The 27,007-nt window shown below is 40.8% G+C and overlaps 1 protein-coding gene across 1 annotated transcript; it reads right to left on the bottom strand.

The window, feature by feature from the left end:
* Positions 1 to 42: 42 nt before the first annotated feature.
* On the bottom strand, positions 43 to 12,495 carry fscn2b (fascin actin-bundling protein 2b, retinal). The gene is made up of 7 exons (XM_055021225.1): positions 11,735 to 12,495; positions 11,325 to 11,499; positions 10,512 to 11,238; positions 1,835 to 1,991; positions 1,208 to 1,329; positions 962 to 1,129; positions 43 to 528 (listed from the first exon to the last, which is right to left on the bottom strand). The coding sequence occupies exons 2-7, from the start codon at positions 11,415 to 11,417 to the stop codon at positions 323 to 325; spliced, it is 1,473 nt and encodes a 490-aa protein (XP_054877200.1). The 5' UTR covers positions 11,418 to 11,499; positions 11,735 to 12,495; the 3' UTR covers positions 43 to 322.
* Between the last annotated feature and the right edge of the window lie 14,512 nt (positions 12,496 to 27,007).

Raw genomic sequence — 27,007 nt, 5'->3', positions numbered from 1 at the left:
CGTCTGTCGGTGTGCGAATTTAATGGCATTAAGAAGAGAACATTTCCACTTATCACTGAATGCCTTTAATTTCTACAGTTTCAGACATGAAATTTCTGCTTGCATCAGTTATCTACTGGAAAACAATCTAAAAGAAAAACACCAAACTAATGTTTATTCAGGCTAATTTTGAGGCTACAGATGTTGAAAATACTTCTGTTGGCTGATTATACTGCATAGTCTCTTCTCCAGCTGAACACCCATCCCCTTCATCAGCACCAGGGAACTTTAGAGACTTCTCTCCTCAGTGAATCTCCAAGCCTGGCAGAACTGTTGATTCGCCCTAGAACTCCCACAGAGCGGAGCTGCTGAGGCTCAGTCCGTCTCCCTTCAGCGTGCCTCCCTGGTCTCCGCGTAGGTATTTTCCGTTTTTCCCTCTGATGGCGAGGCGGCCGCGCTCCTGGAGCTCCAGGGTGAAATCCTCCGGAGCCTCGCCGTCCGCACACACCAGCCCGCCGCTGTTCACGTACCAGAACCGCCCGTCCACACCTGCAACGGCACAGAGGAACCAGTGAGGGGCAGACCTGCTGCGTGGGAGCTTAAAGGGCCAGTGCCCTGTGTTTTCCAGGCACAGGGTGCCATTTTGTAGAACCGTTGAGAAACAATGTTACCTTCATTTATTATTAAAATGCTAGATGTTTGCTAATTGCTGCCGGCTAGTCTGAAGGAGCTGAGTGGGGGAGATTTGCAACATTCAGTTTTTAAGACTTCCAGAAAACTGCAAAAACAACTGAAACACAGAGTTCCTATAAATGCAGGTTGAAACCACAACCTGTTCAGAGACACTTCTGACTGGCAATAAGTGCGCAAAATTGAATGTTTTTTGCTTGTTCCATAATCAATGAGTAACCTGTCTTTACAAAGTAAAGCACTTTGCACTGCCTTGTTGCTGAATGCGCTATAGTAATAAACTGGACTTGACCTTTAATGTGATAGGCTCCGCTGCTGTACTGCAGGGTGAAGATGTCGTAGACTGATCTGCTGGCGTCCAGCGTGTTGGAGTTCCTGTGGTGGCAGATGAAGCCGTTGTCCCCTCTCAGGATCAGCATGGGCCGGTTGATCAGTTTCAGAGTGAGCTGCTCGTCCTCACCTGGAGGAGAAAAACAAAACAAGTCGGCTCAACGAGGGTTAGAGGAGAGAGAGCCGCAGGAAAGAGAGGAAAGGTCACCTATGGAGTCACTGACTGCCAGTAACTGGCCATTCTTCTTGGTGCAGATGTATTTGCCGTTGCTCGCTTTTATCGCCACCTTGTGGCTGAGCCATTCCACTGAAAACATGGTGTTTGCAGATCTGTGGGCAAAAAGAAATGCCTCTAATTATTTCTCATAGTAAAAAAAGTTATATATGACAACATATTAGGGTCACTATAGACTGAGAAAAAGGAGGCTGCTAGAAAAACTCAGAAACGGTGGGATTAATCACAGAAATGTAATGGGGGGTTGGGGCGGAAGGACATTTCTGAGCTCCACAAGTTTTTACTAGAAAATTTTTGCGATTAATCTAAAAATATCGGTGTTTTTTTTTTCTCCCAAAGTTCACACTTATTTCCCCTCAAGATTTCTGATGTACCGAAATTCACGGTGGAAATTCACTAATATGACCGATGCTTTCATAATGAGTGATTCATTATCAATCATTGCATAAGGTAAAAATAATTCCCCAACATAAGAAATAATAATTCATTGCTCAGAAACCATGCAGTGTTTCCCGCCCTCTCTCACACCTCTAGTAATAGTGTCCTAAAAAACCTACGCGGGTTGCGTCATTTGAACGCCTCACGCCGCCGTTCACTCACACTTGTGTGGCGGTGCTCTGGACGCCGCCGTGAGCCACCAGGGCCCAGTAGAACCCTTGGCTGGTCCGGAAGGTGCACATCTTGGTCTCCCTGTCGATCTCCATCTGAAACGTCTCCGTGTCAGTTTCGTCTTCTTGCTTAGCGGCGAGGCTAACTCCTGGGAGGGAAGACGCGTGACGCAGTTAACTCTATCAGGAAATGGGGGAAAGTTGTGCAGGTGCAAAGTATTTATTAGCATCTGAAAACAGATGCTAATAAATCTGTTTATGTTTTATAAACAGAGACAGATAGTTCGGTACAACTTCTGTTTTTCAACATGTCCCTTGAATACAAAATGGAGAGAAATGCCTTATTGGTACCATCAGTAGTTAGCAACATAACAATTAGCAAAAAGAAGCTATCTTATAACTTAAAACCTCCAAGTACTCATCTCAGGTGCTCTACTTTCCAAAATCCAACTCACAATTCAATGAAGAGAGACTCATTCACTTCTCATTGTCTACAACCCAAATTCAGCTTTTATTTATAGCTTTATTTGATTGATTGATTTTTGTCTTTTTGGAATGAGCTTGGGGATTTTAACCCCACAGAAAACCTGTCGTTGATGTTCTTGAACTTTACAAGAGTCACATTTTAAACAAACAAGCTCATATATAAACAGAAACTCCAAATATGCTAGCTTAGCTCTGGTTGGACAGAAGCAACCGAAAAGGGGTCATGCTCTCTGAGGTCATGCTCTCTGAGGTCATGCTCTCTGAGGTCATGCTCTCTGAGGTCATGCTCTCTGAGGTCATCCAAAGTTGCAACTGGGAATAAGGATTATAGAAATGTGCAAAAGGTGTTCAGGGAAAGAATTATGAGAAAATAATAACTTTACAGAAACAAACACAACGAGTCCGGCTTTAGGTTTTGGACTGAACCTCAGGTCTGAAGCAGAACAGAACCTAAGCGGGTCGGTACTTTCAGTTTCAGAATCAATTGTGAAGAAAAAAGATTAGTTACTTCTGAGGTAATATTAAAAACCTGGAAAGTAAATACAATAAAAGAGTCAATGCAGGAAAAACAAGCCTGATTTAATGCAGGTTTCTTGTTAGTGCGTAGCAGCAATTGCAAACAGCGGTCCCTCCGTCGTTTACACCTGACAAAAAGTCACACCTTAGAAATATTTTTCAGCAAATCTCTTGGAACGCAATTATTTTTTGCCTTTCCGTTGCTTATGCATCGAAGATAAACACAGATGTTTCCGACAAACAAACGCTGACACTTCCATCCATGGTGTGACATCCTGGTGAGGGAGGAAACATGAAGCTTTACGATCAAACCTGCTCTTCTCCCAGCTCTAACGGTTACACTTTAACATTTCAAACTGCGTTTCACATGTTTTTCTGTTTTCGCCGTAAAGATAACCAACGTCTCAAACAGGTTGTTGCTTCGGTTGGGATAAACGCTTGCCGCACCACCAGATTGCAGAGGGCCAAATCCTTAATTAGATGCATCTCAAAATATCCCCCAAACATTTTCTTAATCCTTTAACAACGTTAATCTCCGTGCCTCTTATCTCTTCCTGTTCTTGTTAGCCGTACCTGTTCCCTTCCCCTCCCCCATCGTCTCCCTCCATACCCCTGGCACCCTAAAGCCCTGTCCTGAACCATTACCCCGCCCGGAGCTCCGGCTGTCTGCTTCCTTCACAGCGGGGCTCAGATATAATCAGCTTTAGAGCAGTCCCCGCTCCTTCCTTTTCAAACAAAATAAAAAAAAAAGGAATAAAGACAAAAACAGAAAATGAGTGGTGGATTGCATGGACCAAACGTAGCAACCAATCCTAAACCATACAGCAATAAAACTACAGCTGATCAAATATTAAGGAGATGATGTCACACACATAAAAAAATAATAATTTGCAGTCAGTTGCTTGAGCTTACCTTCAAAAGAATTTGAAGTTAGGAAAAGTTTAAATTCTTTATTTCTAGAACAGTTTAAAACCAGCAGGAGCTCCACCAAAGTGCTGCACAGCAGTGGTCAGCTCAACCCCGAGGATTAGGAAACAATACAAGATTAATTCAAAACCGAGCCACAAAATATCATGAAATCATGGAAACACAATGATACTGAAGATAGAAAAAGGCAACATGAAATCAGAATAAAAGCATAATCAAAAATCGGAAATTTGAAAATTATTCAAACTTGAAAACACTTTTGATGGAAGAAAAACTTTAATGAATTTAAACAGTTGTGAAATTGCCACATCTCGTCAGTGAACACTGACTGCATAAGAGCCTTTGCTTTGGATGGCCTTTGTCTGTGAACGCTATAAATCTTCAATATCGGAAACCAGTCTTCATTTAGAGAGCAATAAAAACAACTAATGAGCTTAACATGCTGACTATGAGAAAAAGTCCCTCGCTGCAGTGATTATCCAACACAATGTTGTTATATAGCAGAATGTAATGAAAACATCTGGGTTGGAACTGTTTCTTTTCTAAATTCCAGCAGCAGCTAGCTGTGCTTTGATGATCTATTCAGCTTGTTTGTATTAAAATAACATAAAATAAAATAAAAATTTAAATTTTTTTCAGACTAATGCTTGACATTTTCCCCCTTCGCTACCAGAGTTACCACATTCTGTGACATCACTTTCCCCTGTTCCAAGGCTATAGAGTTCACCTCATCAAGGTCCTGTGGGCGTAACAATCCCCTGTAAACAGACACTTCACTTTTCTTGTCAGCTACATCTCCGAGATAAACGAGGTCCGAGTCTCTGAGGTGAACTTCCAGGAAAACCTGCTGGGTGAAACTTCTCTTCTTGATTATGGAATCCCTGATACTTACCCTACCAGTCACTCCTCAATCTGTCTTTCTAACAAAGTTTTACCAGAAAGCCGTTCCAAAGAGCCAGCTTGCATATTGTAAGATTTTGTCAAAACTGGTTTAGCCTTTCCTACTTTGTGCTTTGCTTTACTTTCTACTATATACATTATAAATCTGTTGTATTGCAGTAGGCTGAAATACAACTGGCTGAAATGGGAATTAAAACCAAAACAAATGTGAAACATGACTGTAATATGTGGATAATCAACTGAATTAACTTCTGTCATCAGTTTTATGTTTTAGACATCATCATAATATTTTTGTATGTCAAAAAGTGACAAGTACATTTGACATTTGAAACAATAACTCATGAAAGTTTGATAGTACTACTGTTCTGATTTGTCGTAGCAGCTAGCTGTGCTGTAAAATTTAAAAAATACGCAACAATAACTCTGCACTGTGCTTTCAGAATTCATTCTTAAAAGGGCAGTATTATGTAAAATCCACTTTTTTGAGGCTAAGATGATGTTATAATGTTATACCATAAATAAACACTGGAGTGTTGCCTTGATCCTTTTCTAGCATGTTTGAGAAATTCTTTAATCTCCAGGCAACCATTCAACTTTGCAAAATGCTTTGGTGGGCGTAGCGTTGTCTTCAGACATTTTGTCCTCTGAGCTGCAGTTTCTGAGTTTCCACCTCATAGAACACAGAACACCCCTTCCCCACTCAGCTCCTTCAGACTAGCCAGCAATTAGCATTATGAAAGCTACTTGTCAGTCAAACGTTGGTAAAAACATTGTGAAAGGGTTAATAGAGAAGCCATGTTGTGACGACTTCCCAAAGGCAGAGTTTCAGAAAGAGCAGGAGATTTTAAAGAGACAGAGGCCCAATTTTAAGGTGTTAAAAATGAAAGTAAATTTTCTTTTAAGCCATATTTAGTTTACATAGCATTTTTAAAACAACTGAAGGTAACATAGCTACTTGATTGTGTTATAAATTGGCACTATATGACTGAAAAACACTTAATACTGTCCCTTTAAATTGTCTTGCATCTCTAGGTTGGGAGTTCTTGCAGTTTGTTCTTGACACTTGATCAGAACTCGTTCCCTATTTGGTGTGCAGCCATTATTACACAAACCGTGCAGTAGGGCTGACCTGTGAGGATTTCCCAATAGTTCCTGTGAAGTGTGGAATGTCCTGGCCAGTGAGAATTGTGTTCTTGTTCTTGTCCCTATTGTTCCAGATTAGCCTCTCGCTTGTTTTTAATCAAACAACATGGCAGAGCTGTTTGATTATTATTAAACCCAAATGAGTAAAAGCAATATTCTAAATCCCGGTGAGCTGAAGAGCACTTTAACAGGTGAAAGGAAAAGTCTGACTTCTTTCAAGCGAAATATAAAGACAAAAGAGCTGCAGACGACTTTTGTCAGTATGAAATCTCTAAACTAGGTGCTCAGCCTTCAGCGGCTCGTTCGTGACAGTGTTAATCCAATTTGTTTGAAATATTCTTTTGGGGCATTTGAAAAGCGACCGCGGAGATAAACCGGCGAGGAGAGGGTATGATACGCGACAGAGATGTCACGCTCACTGAGCTGCTGGGATGGTTTAATCACAGCTTATTCACACTTGATAAACTAGGTATCATTAGGTTGTACAGCTGGTTAAATTATCATTGATCTTAAGTGCATCTGAAGCATAAATTTAAGCTCTTCCACTCCGTAGCGACGCCTGGGGGCCTATCACTCCCATTCTCTCTCATCCCAGCTCAATGTCATGCTTAGTCTACCTATTCCGTGTGTCTATTTCACACTAATTCAACCCAGAAATGATCTTCAGACAGAGCTCAGCTGGGACCTTATAGTTGCTGTCTGACAGATGAGACAAGAGCCGACAGTGGAAGGAAAGGTGGAGGAAGAAGGAAGAAGAAAGCCAGAAAAAGGGGGAAGGGAGATTGGATGTGCTCTAATCCGAGCTGGCATGATTATTTATTGACGGTCTTGTTGATGAGCATCTCTGACACACTTGATGGTCAAGAAAAAGCAAAGTAGGAGAGAAATAAATGGATCAGTGCACTCCTGAATCACACACAAGTTCTAGTATCTTATTTCTGATCGAAGCCTAGATCTAGCTCCCCTTCCTCAGGTTGTCCTACCTACAAGTCTGGAAGTGGGGCAGACCTAACTAATCCATCAACGATAGTCGGCTCTGACATCAATTATTAATAGTAAGCCGATGCCACTATCCCTGCATCCCTTATTATCCATGAGCTCCCAGCTTTTCATCCATCACGACTACACTTTCCTTTGTTTATTTTTGTACTTTTTCCAACACATTTTGTCCGAGGCTTTGTGCATGGATGGAGAAAGTCTGTCGTTTTGGAAAATACAGAGCTTGTTTCTTGGCTTCAGTAATTTTTACATTGACTCTTGTGAAAAATTTTAGCAGGAAAGTTGTGACTGGCCAATGAAAAATCATGAGACTAAACGTTGCAAACACTGCATACAATCTTTTATACTTGTATACTATAGTATGTCACGTTCACAAAAATATGATGTTATGTATTTGCTAAAACTGCCACCATGTATGAGACAGTTAATCTGTTAACAGATCGATCTCCTCCACCTTGTCACTGAGCTACTATCGCCATCTGAAGAAATGCTTCACTCCCAACAAAAAACAACCAACAAGAGCCAAGAGAAGGCTATATAATTTATTTACAATTTCTGTTTTACTCATTAATTAAAGCACAAAAGTTTCATAATCTATCCAGGGTGCATGCTGCAAAATTAAAAATGTCCAAATCCAGAAACATATTTTCAATCAACTTTTATGGATTTACCAATGTTTTTAAAAGTAATTTCTGTTGTGGTGTGAACCTCTTCCAACCACAGCTAAGATGTGTGATTCATTGGCAACTTCTGTCTCAGTTAAAGTAGCAGTATGTGTTTTCCAGTCACATCGTGCCATTTTGTAGCACAATCAAGTAGCTATGTTATCTTCAATTGTTATAAAAATGCAATATTTATCAAATATGACTTATAAGAAATTTGACTTTGTAACTTAGAGCCTTGAAAATTGACCTCTGTCCCTTTAAAAACTCCTTTCTTGAAACTCCACCTTCAGGAAGTTATCACAAGATGGCTCCTTTCTTAACCCTCTTACAATGTTTTTACCAACGCTCTTACAAAGATCTCAGCAGGTGTACAGTTCCATAAGATGTTTGTTAATTGCTGCTGGCTAGTCTGAAGGAGCTGAATGGAGGACTGCTGCTCTGTGAGGCGGAAGCTCAGAAGCTGCAGCTCCTTCTTGGAGTTGCGTCTCGAAGGGGGAGCTACGGCTTGAAGGTGGTGCTCCGTCCACCCAGGTGTTTTATACAGCTGGGAAATTGAAGAATTTCTCAAACATTCATGGAATAATCAAGGTAACATTCCAAGTATGTTTTTGATGAAGGCATAACATTATATTATCTTTTAAAGTTCAGAAAAGCTGATTTTATGCAGTACTGCCTCTTTAAGAAGCAAACATTAGTGTTAGCTTTGCCGCTAAACTAGCTAAAGCTGGATACAAACCTCTTGGACTAACACAGGAATTTTGACCATAACTTGGACTAAATGTGTATCATGCACTGCCCTCCAAATGCGTATAATGTGTATAAATCACATTAAACACATTTAGTTCTTAATATATAATAAAATCCACATAAGCCCATCAGCCTTACTGTTTGCAGGTTAGATTAGCGGGTTAAAGCCGGACTCATGGGGTGGAAGCTTTGGCTGCGGGTAAGAGGCAGCTTGGGTTTCTGAAAGCAGATTCCCCTCCCACCCCCCACCTCCCCTTGCCCTCCAGGAACAGGGGCCAACTTCATCCATAATTCAAAACAACTCACCACTCGTCTCAGCAGGATAGCATGATTGTGAGTGGGCGAGTGCTGCAGAAAAAAATATGAGGCTTTTGTTTGTGCATAGAGTGCTAAAAGAGTAAAAAAAAAACAAACAAAAAAACAGGATGAGGAGCAGCATGTAGTTAAAAATAATCAGCATGCATAAATGTACATAGCCCAAATGTTTGTTTTATATGAAACCAAATGGTAATCAGTTTACAGTACTTCCAGCAATTTAGGTCTTGCTCGGAGCGGACATTGCTAACCAGGAACAATGAGTAAGGAGATAGTCGGTTACAACATCCAGGGTTGTAGCAACTTGAGCCTGCAGACTAGAATCTGCCTGGTGATGGCTGACATGATCTAATGTGCTGACAACCGCCATTGGTCTATGCTAATCTACCTCCAAATCCATTCTGAAATCAGACCAATGGACCCTTTGACCATGGCGACTGAAACTCTATGCAAGTCACTCTGTGGCAACTCAACTAGATGAAACGTGACACTCTAATTTAGAACTGCTCTGGTTTTTACACTGATCAAAGAAATTCAACCTTGGTTTTGAGAGGAAACTACTTTGGGGTCAATGAGGAGTCCATCAGCACAATGAGGTGATGTCATGCCTAACACAGAGATCAAATAACACCTGAAGTTCCCATATCACAAGACTGAAGAGTAAAGACATAATTCAATAACAACACAGGCACAGGCAGCTGCATCACTGAGAGCATAGAGCTCAATGAGCCGGGACAAACACAAAATTTATTTTAAGCATATGATATAGCAGAGATGTAAAACAATTAACATATGTATTTATTATGTTGAGGCCATTTTATGACAAAATCTCAGTTGCTTAAATTACAAATGAACTGTAATTAATTTGATTAAAAGATAATCTTTCACAGATTATCTGTCTCGACCATGGTGTCTCGACATAGTGACAGTTTTAACAAATATGTAAAAAAGAAAACCACTGCACCCCAACACAAGAATCAGTGTTGACCAAAAGGAATTTGGTCAACACTAATCCATCACAGATTAGCCACAAAACATCTTGATAATGTCCAAGAGTTTTGGGACAATTTTCAGTGGACTGCCAAGACAAAATGGAAATGCGTTGTAAGGTATGAATTTCCTACATCTGGCATAAAACTAACAAAGTATGTCAGAGAAAGAACATCACACTAACAGCCAAACAAGGTGGTGGTGGTAGTGTGATGGTATTAGGCTGAGTTGCTGCTTCACAATCTAGACAACTTGTTATAATTCATGGAGCCATAAATTTTGCTTGTTACAATGAAATCTTGAAGGAGAAAGTTCCCCCATCCTTAATTTAAAGAGTTGCTTGTCAAGTTGCTCATCAATATTTAAGTGAAAAATTTGGATTGACATCAGCAAAGCCTGGACTTAACTTGAACAGAGATGCTGAGGTGTGAACTTGAAAAGATGAGTCATGCTGGAAAACCCGTCAATATCATTGAAATAAAAGAGTTGTGCAAACATCATCCATATGGACTCCTTCTCAGTTAATGCCAGTGTTGGTTGGGAGTTGGTGAAGCCAGTGGGCTTGGGGTGATTACTTTGTCTCATATACAAAGTCCCATTCCAAAATCCACTGTTGCCCTCTGGGGCTTTTCATGAGGCCCACACTCACAAAGTGAATCAGTCTTCTCTGTTTTATTTTAATGGACAGATGCATCTGTTCACTGTAACTTATGCACGATAAGCGCAAAGTGCATTATGCACCCCTTACCAATCATCAGTTTCTGCTTCATTATGAATGTAAGCAGGTCAGCATGTGTCAGCAAAGGCTTGTGTGACCATCAGCAATAACACTGAAGGTCAGTCTTTGTTCATTCAATCAGCTTGTTGGGAGTCTGTGCAATGTTTTTGGAAGACAAGCAAGATGACTTTGGAGCAGAAATTCAATGACTCTTAGGATTTTAGAGAGGAAACTATTTTAAAGATGGATCTGTGTTTTCTTACCTTGTCTGTTGGAGACATAACGGCCATTAGCTGCTATCAAAACCACTTGAGGGTGGCTCTCCTCCAAGTCAAACAGTTCATCTTTGCCTGGCTTGGAGCATCGTCCTGACCTCAGGGTCCCTGTGGGGCCCATGGGAGACAAATACTTTCCCTCACAGTCTTTAAAGGCAAGCTTCCCACACTTCAGCTCCAGTGTGTATGCTGTGGCCCTCCCATTCTCTGTCAGCAGCTTCCCATCGCTGCTCAGGAAGCGGCTGTCGCAGGTCTTTAAGCAGTACTTTCCATCCAGGTAGACGAGAGTCAGGAGTGCCTCAACACCCCATGGAATGTTCCTGTCCACGGCGATTTCTCCGTCCTCCGTGGAGAGGTGGGCATAGCGCTTACGGGCGACAGACAGCAGGTTAGCTTGCGGATGCAGAGCCAGGTGCATTGCCCAAAGCTCGGCATCTGTGATTATCTGAGCGAAGCAAGACAGGTAGTCCCGAGAGCCACCGAAGAAGCGGAGGTATTGCTCAGACTGGAGGGCCCAGCGGCCGTCTGACTGCGGTACGATGAGGAAGCGGCAGTCGGAGTTATGGCCATCTGCCTCACAGGTGACTTTACCATCCTTGTCAGAAGCCAAGTAGCGTCCCAGATGACTACGTAAATACACAACTTGGGTCTCCTGGGAGTCTTGCTCTAGAGTCCATATCTGTTTCTTCTTTAGACTTGGAGCTGACGCATTCAGCTGAGAAACAAAAAAGGTGTCCTTTTAATACATTATGTCTAAGGTTGACTACCACCAAAACAGTTTCATTAGCTTGCATTGTTTACCTTGAAACCAAAGTTTTCTGCAGTGAGGTAACGACCCTCGTGATTGATAAGACCAAACTGTAACTTCAAGGGATGGTTTCCGTTAGCAGGCATCTTCACCTTTGGGTATGTTAAGTCCAGAGAGTAAGGAAGGACACGTGACAAGAGTTGGGAGTGAGAAATAAGAAATTAAAATCTGGAGACAGGAGATACAGAAGAAATAGTTTGATTAGACTAAAGAAAGAGGAGAGGTTTTTAAGCTGTGAAGAATAGAGAAGCATCAAATTGAATGGTGAAATGCAAACGCTGTAAAAGCAGGAAATCAATTCATTAAGGTGCAGTACATAAAGCACTCCGAAAACCACAAATTCTTTCCCCCGCCCAGGACTTCATTATACATTTTTCCAGCCGCAGCCTCCTAATTTACTTACTGCGGTTTTGTGGCTTCCCCTCTGCAGTTCCTGCGGCTCCAATTCCAGCTCCCAGATTTAAAAGGCTTCTTTCGTCAGGCTCCCTCTTGTAATTCCTTCTCCTTTTTCTTCTTTTCTTGCTGGCTTGTACTTTCTGCTGATCGGGTCTCCGAACTCAGCTCCTCCACCACTCCTGTTCTCCCTAATCAGGTTAGAGGCAGCAGAGACTTGAGTCAGCCTTGATCTCTCTTCTGTCCAGTGTCAGCCCCTCTTTCTCTGTGGACTAATTTTGCTCTGGACTGCTTAGCTCGCCTTGTGAAGCCTATATCCCTTTTTCCCTCGTCTCTCCAGCTGAACAGCTTCACCCCTGTTCTTGCATGACTTGTTATTTACCCCGAAGGCTCAATCATATGGTTCTCCAAGACTTGACTTCTCTTGGGTGTTGTCTGTTTCCCCCTTTGGGTTCTTTGCCTATGGATCAATCATATCAACTGGCTTTACACTTTGCTTTACGTTTCTGTGGAGTTCAGATTTCTAGATTGTGAAAAGCAAGTTTAAGCAGGGATGGAGAACATCCTCAGAGGCCCTAGAAAACTGGAGGACCGCTTCAATCGTCTAAAAGCATAATCTGTCTATCACAACTCAAGCCAGCTATGAACGATGCTCTTCTTTGTAATCTTAAGCCGCTCCCTTACGATTTTTCTTCCCATCCTCTTCTTTTCCCTCTCTGCCTTTCTCAAACCTGCAAGGTATCTAATACTGCCTTTCTCTTTTTCTTCACCTCATTTGGAGCTCTGCTCTTCACCTCTTTCTCCTGCACATAAATAGAAGTGAGTAGAGACAATGCTCATGTATGCTCCCACAGCGCCGGGTAACCAGAGCACTCCATCTGCCTTTGGGGTACTTGCCTGACTGCGGCTCCCCTTACCTGCCTGTGCTGGGTTTGGTTACACTGTCTCTGATTGCAAGTTCTCTCCATTCTAATGGGAAGTGTGTCTGAGATGAAGGGGGAGGCAGACTTTACATCTAAATTTAGGAAAGGAGATGCTGGGTACAAGGCAACGACCTAATGATCATGCAAGGTTTTGAATGTGAGTGCTTGCTTCTGTGTGCTGTGTGTAATCAGCCTTGCCAATCAGCCTATTATAGGTCGCCTTTGAGGAGTAAACAGACGTGTCTGTTCCTGAATCCATCTAATCCTCAACCCAATCATCCCAACCTGGCTAATCTACTGCCAACCCTCAAACACACACACAACCCGCCACTCCACACACACACTCCCGCGCATCAGACATGATGACATTTACTCTGCTTGTTAGTGGAAATGAACGTATACATAGACTCACTGACACAGGATAATGTAGATGTCATCACCAAGAAGAGAGATGGGGCTTTGCGTGGCGCAGTGGGTACAGCGGCTGCCCCGTAGAAGTGATAGTCCTCGTAGCGGCTGTTCCAGGTTCGATTCCCAACCTCACTACCCTTAGCGCATGTCTTCCACTTCCTGCCTCTTTCTTGTGCAACTATTGTTAGAAAATGGAAAATGGGCACTAGTCCCAGCCTCACACAACACGACAGACGACAAAGGTTTGCTCCTGAAGAATGAGGACTAAACTGGTGCATAAACTAGAATGGACAATGCACACTAATGGTGACAATGTAACTCAAACACTTACTAATAATCACCTTCATAAAATGAAGGTGATTATTTTGATGGTGTTTTTCTTTTTTTTTTGGCCTGTCACATCTTTTTGAAAAAAAAAATGGTGGTGACTCAAGACTCAAGCTATTATTTTAGGAAGGTGACAAAATGTTATAGCTATCCACCCTGCATATGATGGCAAAATTATTCCATTTAATAAATGTTAATAGCTTAGGTTTCCATGCCTTGGGATTCTGAATATGAGCAGGAATGATGTGTGATTTGAGGTTAGAGTCTCCAAAAGCTTTCGTTGACTCAAAGGTTAAGAGGTTTCTCCCTAGCTAATTTAGTTATTTTTCAAGTCATTGGATGGATCTGAACACTTAAACATAGTAACAAAGTTACTGAGTTGACAGTACTGACTAATAAAGACTTGGTCACAAAGTTAATATAGACAGGCCATATCTTTTACAGTTTTATATGGTGAGTGTGGGATTTGCTTTCTAAATTCAGTTACTTGCCGAAATTTATTATTTAAAGATTGTTGCTGGCACTGTTAGCTGTGGCTATAAACCTGGGTCCAGGGTTTGAATTTAACTAGGCCCTAGTTAAATTCAAATACAATTCTTGTTTGAAAAACAAGAATTGTATGTATAGATTTGTGGACTAGTTCTCTCTCACTAGTCCACAATAAAAAATGACACACAATAAAAAAGACTAATCATGCAGATTATGTTAATAAATTCTAAATTGTGTGTTTGTGTTGCAGTATGTCCTGGGAAACAATTGGAGTCTGTCATTGTAGAAAATGAATAATTCATTACGAAAAATTTACTTATCTAGTTACCATGTAATATGAGTTTTTTTCAACTGACTTTAAGACAGTTTTACTGTCAAATATTACTTGTATCAATCAAGTTTTTGAGGTGAAAACACCATCCAGTAGTTTAGCTCAAACTTATAACCAGCCCTAATGTGTAAAATCAACCCATGGCTCGCTCAGCAAAGTAACTTAGTTTTTGGGTGGCTTGAGTGTAAATTAAGACAAAGAGAAGGATCATCAAGTGAGCAGATTAGAAAGGCATGTTTGTAGCACCCAACAATACAAATACTGCAGTATATTTCATCCAAATAAACTTTGTTATCTGTTCTGTCAAATTCTCACAAAAGTGTGGTGGGACCACTTTTCCAGATATCTGAGTTAGCTAGCTATGCTGCAACGCTTACATTAGCCTGCATGTAAACAGGAGCAGTAACAGGACATTCTATATTTGTTTTCTCCAGAGCAATAGCTAATATGTTTTCAGCCTTGGACAGTACAACTTTCTTTGCTGTTACATATGTCAAATTCAGCCGCTATGCTAATGTCATAGCATTAGCCCTGACACACTGGAAACAAAAGTTACCGTAACTATTACTTCCAGAAAACACACACGGTGCTTTGATGAGAGGGCGGTTTATTTTAGAACATTTAAAAAGCTAACATAATTTATTTCTCTTTATGTTTGGGCTACAGGTAATGTGGGCTAAGTGAACATAACTAGTAGCATCACCTAGCTAGTCAAGTTAAGTAAGCTTTTGTTATTCCCAAGGGGCAAGTTTGTTGTGCAGATAGCAGTGAAATCAATCAATCAATCAATCAAATTTTATTTGTATAGCACATTTCAGCTACAAGGCATTTCAAAGTGCTTTACATCGTAAACACAAAACACAAAGGCATGCAACATAGAATAAAATACCAAGGTTTTTTTTTTTTTCCCCCTCTTTCTTCCCTTTCTTCCCCCTTCCCTTTGACATGGAATTTAAGCGCCTGTTACCGCCGGACTCCGCCGTCCGTTTAACCACGGGTATTCGCCGGGCCCCGTTGCCCACAACAGGAAAAAAAAAAAACAAAAAAAAAAAAACATACATATCCACAAAATCAAATCCATACATATTACATTTCAAATACAACTCTAAACAGGTGCGTTTTTACTTGAGATTTAAAGGAAGTCAGGGTTTCTACTGTTTTACAGTTTTCTGGAAGTTTGTTCCAAATTTGTGGTGCATAGATGCTGAAAGCTGCTTCTCCTCTTTTGGTTCTGGTTCTGGGGATGCAGAGCAGACCAGAACCAGAAGACCTGAGAGGTCTGGAAGGTTGATACAACAACAGCAGATCTTTGATGTATTGTGGAGCTAAACCGTTCAGTGATTTGTAAACTAACAACAGTATTTTAAAGTCTATTCGTTGAACTACAAGGAGCTAGTGGAGGGACTTTAAAACTGGTGTTATGTGCTCTATTTTCCTGGTTTTAGTGAGAACGCGAGCAACAGCATTCTGGATCAGTTGCAGCTGTTTGATTGATTTGTTTTTTTCACAGGCCTGTGAAGATGCTGTTGCAATAATCAATGCGACTAAAGACAAACGCATGAATGAGTTTCTCTAGATCTGGCTGAGACATTAGTCCTCTAATCCTGGAGATGTTCTTCAGGTGATAGAAGGCTGATTTTGTTACTGTCTTTATGTGGCTCTGGATGTTCAAGTCCGAGTCCATCACTACTCCCAGGTTTGGGGCCTGATCACTAGTTTTTAGTTGTAATAACTGAAGCTGTGCATTGACTCTAGATCGTTCCTCTTTAGGTCCAAAAATAATGACTTCAGTTTTATTTTTGTTCAGTTGGAGAAAGTTTTGGCACATCCACACATACAAAAACCCACAAAAATATATACAAAAAATAGATGAGTACATATTAGTCTTTAAAATGTGGACTTGGAATTGACCTGGATTATAGCAACTGGAATAAGATATGTTTCCATTTTACAAAATGGCATTTTGTATCACAGAAGTAAAAGTTTACTTCTGAGACTCAACATTTCTACAACTTTATAGCCAGAAAGTTCTATTCTTTATTTGTGACTTGCCACATTTCATTCACAAAAACAACAATTTTACCAATTTAAAAGTCTGAAAATGCTGCTGGAAGACTTGAGCACTAATCATGTCCATAAAGTAGGAAAGTAAAGCATAAAATTGAATAAAAAATGAATAACTTAACCACAAGCCCTGATATTACAAAAATACAAAAATCAGAATAAGTAATAATGTTAAATTTATACACTAACATCAGTGAGATGAAAATGATTGTAACTGTGAAGATGCAGGGCGATAAAACAGCTGGGTTCAAATTAGTTTTGTTGAAATTTATTAGCGCTAAATAGAAAACAGGAGAAAAAAATGGAACATTAAATCCAGTTGGATCCAGCAGGATTATGAAGCTTACAGTTTTGGACGAGAAAACTGAGAAGTATGAAAATTTATGATATAGAAATTCAAAGGGAAATCTTGCTTTCACCTTTCCGAGGCTGGAGGGGATATAAAATATGGTTACAGTTTGAAATTGGTTAGACCTTCAGAAAAAGTAATTATTAATCGTGCCGGTGAGAATTTTACACCCACTCATCAACCATAACAACATTGCTTTTTGGCTTTCAGTTTTTTTAACCTCAGTTCATTTTAAGTAATTTGAAAAACATGAATTGTATGTATAGATTTGATTGTGGGTTTTTGTGTTCCTGGCCAGATGGTGTAAATATTAGATGTAAAGGTTCAAATATAGATCAACGCCCCAAATATTAGGTTGAATGTGCCTTACATAGTTATATGGAAACATATTTTTGTGACCATTTAAAACATCTCGCATGCCTCTGCCTGGATGTTTACTTCTTGTAACGGTAAATTAGTCAACTTCCTGACACAAACACTGCTTTTAACACAGAGTCCACAAATGATCAATAATGTTAAATTCCAGAAACTTAATGGTTGCTGTCTTTATTCTTTCCAAACCCGGTTTTGGTGTGTGTTTGTCCCGCTGGAACATCAAACTGTGTCTTGGTTTTAAGCTCCTTATCTTTTGAACTGAAATAAAACTGAAGAACATGGAGGGAGTCATCCTCCTTCATCTCTCCATCCGTCCATCCAGTGGCACAAAAAGTAGGAACATGCTGTATGTGATGCATAGAGGCACTACTATGCATCGCATGGTTAAATAATTATTTCTACTGGCCTTTTCCATATTTAACAGCTGTTTGCGCATTGAAAACAACTGGGGGAGTGTCAGCATACACCTCAAAAAGAACTTAACTGTTCTTCAATGTCTGTCCATCTGTCCATCCATCACGTGAGTGACAGTATGTTCATAATACATCTTGATTCATTTCAAATGATTTAAAAAAAATGTGATTCCTTCACCTCCTGTCTTCAGGTTTACCCCACTGCTGTTTTATTTCTGCTTTCGCCTCATTTTTCTGGATGATGCATAAAAAATATGAAAATTAAATGGCTGTGTAGAATTAGATGTAAATAGGAGGAATTGGAATTAGACCGGCTGAAGTCGTCCTGACTACTGCTGCTGTCTGACCTACAGAGGGCGTCGCTGTTCAACACATAGAAGGTCCAGTTCACAACGTAAAGCTGTAGTTTCACATCTGCTTTAAACATCAGAAATCCAGTAGTTTTCTCCTTTTCCACCTATTGACGTTCACTCCTCTCTTCTTTTTTTTTTAACCTGACATTTAAGCGACGCGCTCCGTGGCGAGCATGTGTGTGCATGCATGAAATTCATTGTCAGCTCGGCATCCAGCTCTTCAAAAATAAAATAAAGGAATTAAAATGGAAATCAGACCTTCGCTTTTGCATCCTCGAATTTCTAATCGTGGCTCTCCTCCTTCCTTTTCCATTTCTTAAATTAAAGCAGAAAATCTTCATAACAAAGGAGGGGAGGGGGGGAAAATGAGAGGAAAAGAAGAGAGGAGGAAAAAAAGAGGTTCATGTATGTGGAAGACAGAGTCAGACATGGTGCTAACAAATCAGAAAAGTCACACACTGTTATCATTATCAGCGCTATTGTTTTCATTACTCTCTCTATTATCACTATTACTGTACTTGGTCCTCATATGTATCCTATCCCACGCATCATTAGCTCGCTCTCCGTGGCCCCTTGGGGCCGCGTCATCATCTGCTGCTGCTGTCGGCACGGCGACGCCTGTCTACAACCAACCAGATGTGTGTGTGTTTTTTTTTCGTCTTCTTTTCTTTTTTCTACGCTCTTCTTTTGGGACAGCGGCTGTGCCTGGTTCACTGTGGCAACCGTAGGATGTTGCTTTAGAAGCCATTACAGCGATCCTCTGATGACACTCAAATAGCTATCATTACACCTCCTCCAAGGAGAGGCCCGGGGGCGGGGGGTGCAAGGACTGATGGCAAGGAAGAGGTAGGAGAGAGGAGTGGTTAAAAGAGAGGTAAAAGACATGAAAAGTGTGTGTGTGTTTCGGGGGATGCAATGGGGGGGCACAGGCAGGCAGACATGGATGGGAAGAGTTAAAGATGCACAAAGTGCACAGAGAGACGGAGGAGAGGGAAAGATGGAGAACGGGGAATTTAAAATGACCGTTTGTGAGTTAACAGCCTCCAGCCTTTTTCTACCCTATTAAGTTCTATTCTGCCATTACCAGGAACTGCAGGGTGCTGCCTCGTACCCCACAGTGAACACCCCCCCCCCGCACACCCATCAACACACACACAATCACCACATAGACACCCCCCCACCTACCACCCCTTCATATTCAGACTCACACTCTTTCTCTGTCTCTTCTTCTAGTCATTCTCATCTCCTCCATTTCTGTTTTTTTTTTTTTCCCTTGTAAGTCCAATAAGTCGGCCTTCCTCCCCGTCCTTCCTGTCTGGGCTTCAGTTCATTTCCACAGGTTGCGAACTGAATGAAGTGGCATCAGCCGGATCTCTGTCTGAGTCCCCCGCTTGTCCGATTTGTTGCTCCTCGCAACACAAAAACGAGCCGGAGAGGGTTTCACCGTCGTTCATGGCTTTTCTTATTTCCTTGCACACTTCACACACATTAACAGCGGAAACGAATCTCATCTTGGAGTACTGAACTTTGACTATATAACAGTGTTCGTGTGCATTTGAGATTGCATGACCTCTTCAGCAGGTCATGAGTCATTTGATTCAGGTGTGCTGAAGCAGTGATTCATTAAAAACCTTCAGGATGGTAGATGTTAAGGACCAGGATTACAGACTCCTGTTTTGGAGTATAACTAACTGCGTTTCACTGACCATAAAATGGTGCAACTTGAAATTGCAAAAATAAATTTACTTAAGGAAACATAAGTTTTGAAAAAGCTCACTCAAGTTTTTGAGCTATGAGGAGGTGATTTTTTGTTTTCAGCTGTATTAGAACAGATATGTCTCTCAAAACTGCAATGGAATCTCTTTTTGTTTTTCTTTTTTTCATGTCACTCACCTGATCAGCAGCCAGATGTTACTACTGGCAGAAATGATGAAGAAGACAACAGGAAGTTTGATTGGCTTCAGATTGGCTGATACATGATGAGCACTAGCACAATGGCTGAATTATGAATATATCTCATGGTACTGTTTACATCTATCACAGCCATAATTTTTAATGACTTACTGCGTCACCAAACTTATTCACCTGATTCTAATTTTATTTACTTTTTCAAAGGAAACACTGTAATTGTAAAATTTGTTTGTTTTTGTTTTTTCCACGTTAGCAGAATATAGACAAAGATTTCCACACATTTGAAGAAGACACAGCTCATGTTTGGATGTAGGCGCAGCAGAAAGTGAACGTCCTGAAGGGAATCAGGAAGTCCAGCCTTCCGCAGGAGCAGCTACTCATTATCATTCGGTGCTATTGTTCAACCTGTCCTGCGTTCATCCGTCATCCACTAAACAGAACAAGTCCAATCTGCAAAGAACAGTCAGGTCAAAGCTAACTGGCCTGCATACAGGTGTAGGGTCAGGAAAGGGGCGGCTAGCATCTCTGCAGACCCCACACATCCTGGCCACAAACTGCCTGGACTTTTACCTTCAGGTCGGTGCTGCAAAGCGATAAAAACAGCTGCCTCAGAGACCGTTTCTTCCCCCAGGCTGTCTCTGATGAACACAATGAACCCCTAACAGCCTGGGTAAGTCAGCTTCCCTGCTGTAAAACAAGATGAACATATTTGCACTATTTTCAACAAGGAAATATTAGCTGTGCACATCGATGTGTACATAGGGTTCCCTTACTTTTTTTGTTTTTTTAAGTTTACATGTTTGTATTTAATACTGTGAGCATGTGATGACAACTAAATCTAATTCTGACTCTTTTGTTTAAGGTGAAAGAGAGCAGAAATCTGTTGTAAATATTTGCTTATAAAAACAAAACCTAAAATAAAAAAAAAAACAATCTTTCTATGAGTTCTCATGTCGGGTTTTTCCACAATGCTCCGGCGACCACGTACTTTACCTTTTTTTTTTTTTTTGATTCTAAGAAATTAATCAGAAACGTAAAACCTGTTTTTTTGTTTCCTGGAAAATTAAACAAGAGCTGCAGCGGGCGTGGATGGGACTGAGACCAGCTCACTGCCTGGTGTAAACGAGGCAGCGTCAAACGGATGTGGAACAGAAAAGAGAGTCACTGGTTGTTTTCAGTGGAACCTGTCCTCCATGTCCATCGGGCTGAGTCTTTCATCTTTGGCCTCATCTCTTGTTTTTCGGGGGTTTTTCCTCCCTCTCTGCTCCTTTGCCACACTTTACAGATGTGCAGAGGGAAAGGACGTTCTCCTGGTCTCTGCTGTAAATGCTGATCACTTTTTGTCTACCACCAAACGTCCACAAAGCATCCATCTGAAACAAGCAGAATGTCCATAAAAAGATCACTTTAATACATCTGGAAATATTCTTTCTCCATTTTCATTCTATAAGAAACAAATTATCAAAGAGGAAAGAAATATAATGTGCTTCCTTAGAAAGTTGGAATGCTGCATAAAATAAATAAGCAAATTAAAATATGAAAAATATTTAAATTCAAAATTGATGGGAACATTGCTGACTTGGCAGTTGTTCAGCAGTCATTGAAACGTTTCACGAGAGGGAGCCGTAAATCACCACTGGTAAAGAAGCTGGATGTTCACAGAATGCTGTATCAAAGTTCGTTAAAAGAAAGTTCTGTGAAAGGAAAAAAGTGCAATGGAGACTCAGGAATTCCCAACGAGTGGATTTCCCTGAAGTCAGTATCTGGAATGGCAGCATTCTTTTAAAGTCTTCTGGAAGCAGAAGGAATACAACAAACATATTGTAGGAGAAAGTAAAGTTTGTGTTTTGTTTGAAAATGGAAATATGAGTCCAGAATTCACAAAGCTTCTGGATGAAATTTTCAGTCAGTAGCTGCGTTTCTGTTGAGTCCATAATTGTGCAATTTGATATTTTGAAAATGAACTTCTGAATTTCAAAGAAACTTGTTTTTCAATGACAGGCTTTTGCATCAGGATGAGGTGTTTTCGTTTTTGGCTATGTTGCCGTTTAACGGCTCCCTAACATGTCAAAATTGGTTCAAAATGAAAACAGTTTTTGTGCGTCACACGAGTTTCATGATCAACAACGCCGCTGATGCAAAACACGAAGAAGAAAACGACAGGAAGTGGTAGGAGGAGGGTGCTGCTGCGTATTTTTAATGACTTTATTATGTGAACAAACTTATTCACGTGTGATTTGGATTATATTTCTTATTTAATGGAAACACAACAATTGAAGAATTGTGTGTTTTTTTGTTTGTTTTTTTACCTCGGTGGAATATACACATTTTTGTGCCCATTCGTAATGGAAAGGCATCTTGAGATGATGTGGGATTCCATGTCATCTGCTGCTGTTGGTCCACTGGGTCTTATTGAGTCCAGAGATGTTTTAGAGCCTGACCCTCTATGATGAAAAGTTTTATGGAGAGGCTGATTTTATTTCCCAGCAGCCTGGACGCCTCGCCGTACAGCTAAAGGCATTAACACTCACTTTAGTATCTGTGGAATCAGAACCAACCCCAGAACCAACAATGCTATTAAAGAAACCTGGTTTTCCTTAGCAACTGCAGAACCGTGAACTGATCTCCTCTGTGTCACGCTGCATTGATGCAGTAACTCTTCCAAAAAAAAAAAAAAAAAAAAAACGAGACCCAGTCAAATTTTGAACTCTGCGAGTGTATGGAAATACTTGCATTTCTGTGTTAAAAGTCATGCTTTGTTGATGTCAGATTAATATATCTATATATATAAAAATCAGACTGACTTTTAAATTGGATTTGCGGGGTGAATAAACTTTTGCGTCACATTCTGGCCTACTGATATGCGCCTATCACGTCGCTTATGGGGGGCACGTGCCCGGAATCCACTGACACTATAGAACTACGACACAAATAACGCAGAAGCTCTGATCCGGATCAAATCGTTCTGTTCTTCTCTCACACACTGAACGTTCTTTTCAATACACAAAGCAACCACAGAGAGGCGATGTCAGCCTTCTCCTGCTCCTGAATGATATGACTACCTTTGCTATATATTTTTCGGAGGTTGCAAAAAAAAAAAGGAAAAGAACGAGAGAAGATTGATGCTCGGTTTGTCAGTGTTGGTGCCTGTATGACTGCATAGCGCGGAGGGACGGACTGTAGTGCTATTTAAAATGGATGCGTTAATGTTTATTGCTTTTTGTGGCGTGTGTGTATATATGTATGTGCATAAAGTGAAAAGAGCTTACGACACGTGAGGCGTCATCCACTATCACAGATCAGTGCAGTTATTCTTAAAATAAGAAGGATGGACTGGAGAGACTGTTCTCTTTGTTCGGATCACTTCCAGTCAATCCTCTTTTGCCCGGTTTGGGGAAGGAGAACAAATTTAGGCTCTGGATGTGTGAATGTGGGTTATACTTCACTGCTAAGCCTGGTCTTCTCATGTGCTTTTAATCTAATCGTTTTCTTTCATCCTGATTTGATTATGATCAAGTCAGCACGTTCAAAAACAAAAAGCTGCTGCTCCACTACAGTTCTTCACCATGTCACCCTCGCTTTTCTTTGAATATTTCTGAAACGAGGCTTTGAATCAGTCCGGCCTAACTTATGTATCGCGTTTCTAAAAACAAACCGCCTCTGAGTCATTCATTAATTCACATTTAGCTATTACAGAGCAGGTTTGTGCTTCATGGGCAGCGCCATCCCGTGTGGTAGGAAAGAGTTAAAAACGATGGGCTAAGCGTGTTGAGTGACGGGACTCTGTGGAGAGAAAAAACAGCGAGCCAATCAGCGTCAAGATTAACACCTTTCGTGGCCCCGATTGGCCGGAATTCTTCTCGGTGTCGTTCGGAGCTCAACACCCACGTGGGGTTTCGGCGCTCCTCGCGAGCGTTCACTGGTTGAGACGCCGCCGCTCAGCTCCGCCCACCGCTGGTCTGGACGCGTGATTGGCTCCCCCCCTCGCGCTCCTCTCCGCGCCTTGTTTGTCCGTTCGCGAGGGAAGGAAATCTCTCTCTGCTGCCGCCCGCCGCAGCGTCACATCTATCAGGAGGCAGCGGACTCTCGCCGCTCGTTTCACCGTTCCGAAATTATAAAAAACAAGAACAGCGCAAACGATTATCTGACATGATATTTAGCTCCGCGTCGACAGCTCTGGAGGAGGACTTTCCATTTTTAACGCGAATGTCTTTGACTCGCTGCTCTCTGGTTGTCCTCTGGTCTTCAAAGGAACCGTCCGCCGTAACCACAACACGTTTTCATTGGTCAACCCCGAGAACAAGTAAACACTCTGGGGTGTCTTTTAAAACCCATTTACCAACGGAAACGGCATATTCATTTTTGTCTTTGCCTGTGTTTGTTGTATAAGAAAACTTGTCATTTTCATGTCTGTCCAAAACGTGCATTTTTTTCCAGATAGATGAACAACGGGGTGTCAGGGCCACTGTGGATGAAAGAAGGAGATCAGTCTTAGAAATCTTCAAGATTGAGGAAGTTATGAGTTTCAAAAGTCAAAATTATGAGAAAAGTCACAAAGTTTTTTGGCAGAAATTTACTCCTTTTTATTCTATCTAAAATAGCCTTACTACACTAGAGATAGATAGATAGATAGATAGATAGATAGATAGATAGATAGATAGATAGATAGATAGATAGATAGATAGATAGATAGATAGATAGATAGATAGATAGATAGATAGATAGATAGATAGATAGATAGATAGATAGTTTTAATGGGTTCCAGAGTGTTTAAAATTTTGCCCTCACATATTCATGCGCACAACAAATTCATGTGAAAACATGAAGTTAGCCAAACCTCTAACTTCATCTACCACCCCAAACACATCATAATAGTAACAATGGTGAAGTTCTACAAGACTCCATTCGCGCCTTGTTATCTGCTGTTCCTGTTTTCTTGTCCTGTTTGCTGCTGACTTTGTGTGGAGGCTTTATTTGCATACATGCTCCATGTTTTGCACCACAAACACATCTGGGGGAGTAAACAGCTCATTGTGCCATTCTTGGTGTTTCTGTGTGGGTAAAACATTTCTTGAAACTGTCCAAGGTAGACACAATTGTTATTGAAACTGACAATCTGTTTTAGGAGAAAATGTTCCCATGTGGACAGGCCTGAGATCTTAATCTCATCCCAACCAAGTAAAGTCCCAGTAGTGTTTAGCAAATCTTTAAGTTGGTATGGTAGAAAAATAAAAACTACAACCAATTGGTCGATAGCACATAACCCCTAGTTGACATGACAAGATTTTTATGCTGTCATGTCCCCTTCCAACAATCTTGAGAATGCCCCTATTATCAGGAAGGTTGTAAAGGTAATCTCAGGAGATATTCCTGCAGTGTGTGGTGTGTTAAGAGTGATCTGGTCCCCTCGGAAAGACATTGGGACCGGTCCGATCTAAAGTTGAGGATATTCAACGTGTTGGATTGTATTGGCCCGGTATCTCAATGCGTGAAGTGTTTTGTTGGGACAAACATAAGCTTTTGAATGTGACTTTTGCCCAATCAGAAAGCAAGGTGACAGAAACACAAAAAACACAGCAACTTCCATTACGCAAGAGAAATTCCGGTGGACATTGGAAACATCTTTGTTTTGTTTCTGTTAAATATAGTGCACAATCTATCGACATTGCTTCTTCCCATGTTCGCTTACTCTAACTCAAGTTTGATCTTGAGAGGCTTTGAGAGATTTCCTATCTGGCATCTGAATGTTCCAAGATACACCAGCTTGTGTGATGTGTGTGTGTGTGTGTGAACGACCTCCTAAACTGTTGTACCCAAGATTTAAAAAAGAAGACCTGTCTGCAAAGGAAACACTCTGGCATGGCTGAAACGTTAAACCTTGTGGGAAAACAAAACCAATCCAGTGCATTTCTGCCCAGTTTCTCAACGATACATTTGAAACCAAAACAGTAAAAATTACTAAACGAACATGATAGCATGATGCTTTGTGACAAAATCATGCTATTTGGTTTTGTTTTTTTAGATGGGCCTGGAGTATTGGACAATGTAAACAGTTCCAAAATCTCCTGATGGAGGAAACCAAAGATGTTGATGAATTTTATTTTTCAGCATCGCACCAAAGAATAACTTTATCAATGGCGTTGGAAAGTTCTAGAATGGATTTGCCAGTCCAGAAATGAAACCGATTGAAGATCTATAGTGGTAAGGATTGCCATTTATTGCATCGTTCATCAAATCGCAGCTTTAAATGTATTGCAGCAACAATAATTTCCAATGAAAGATTTAACAGCCCCATCTTGGGTACAACCTGACTATAGTGTTGGTTCTATTGGTCATTTAATAAATATGACTAAATGCATTGACTGTGTGCAGTTTATAGTTAAGAGTCACATTCTTTGCATCAACTATATCCTGAAGAAACTTATTTCCAAATGGGGATTGTGCAGTTTCCTGGAAATACTGAAAAGAAGCGACAAATACTCATTGTTACCACAATAAATGCTACAAAGTATTGTGATGAAATGTTATGTTCACATTGCCCACTACCTTCTTATGGTCAACTGGAAAGAGCTGTAGACAAGAGATTTCTACGACTTAATCGATCTAGAAAACAGGTGAAGATAGATCTACAGTGTTCAGTATTTTACTTTCTGACTTGCTCACAGTGTTAGGGTGTTACAGTGTCACACCTGTTTCCTAGATTATCATGGTGCATTTAATAACCTGACGTCTTAACATAAATCAAAGTGAAAAAAGAGAGCAAATTCAGTTATTTAGAACAATTAATTTAAATAGTAATACTTGAGAATTGATATAGGTGTAGTTATGGATCATCCATCCATTTTCTAACACCAGTGGGGCTCCAGGTGCTGGTGCTAACGTTCCGGGCGAGAGGCGGGGTCACCCTGGACAGGTCTAGTCATGGAACAATTACAAAAGAAGTACATTTCAGCCAATGTGGGAAATCATTAAGTAGCTATTAACAGTCTTCAATAGGAAAATTACCAATAAATGTGCATGTTTAGTTGGTTAACAGTTTTTTTAATCTGTTGGGGTAATTTTGAGCTTTTGCTTATGCAATAATTCAATTAGCTGCTAAATAACATAAAGTGAGCACCGTCGGAAGCTTCCGGAACAGCCATTACATAACGGTGCTTCTGGTTGCCAAAAAATGCAGTGTGCTCACGTCGAGGAGAGCAAAAGCTCCGACTTTGGCATGCCGTCAAAGCCTAATGGGAGCTCCGGTGGGAGGTGTTGGATGTTAACAAATAATTGTTGCTTCTGGTTTGATCCAGATGATGAGGTGTTTAGGTTTTAGCTCAGCATCGGCTCAGGAG

This window comes from Poeciliopsis prolifica, unplaced genomic scaffold (genome assembly GCF_027474105.1).
Source record: "Poeciliopsis prolifica strain line A6 unplaced genomic scaffold, Auburn_PproV2 SCAFFOLD074, whole genome shotgun sequence".
Classification (NCBI taxonomy): Eukaryota; Metazoa; Chordata; class Actinopteri; order Cyprinodontiformes; family Poeciliidae; genus Poeciliopsis; species Poeciliopsis prolifica.
This window is presented reverse-complemented; position numbering and strand designations above follow the sequence as displayed.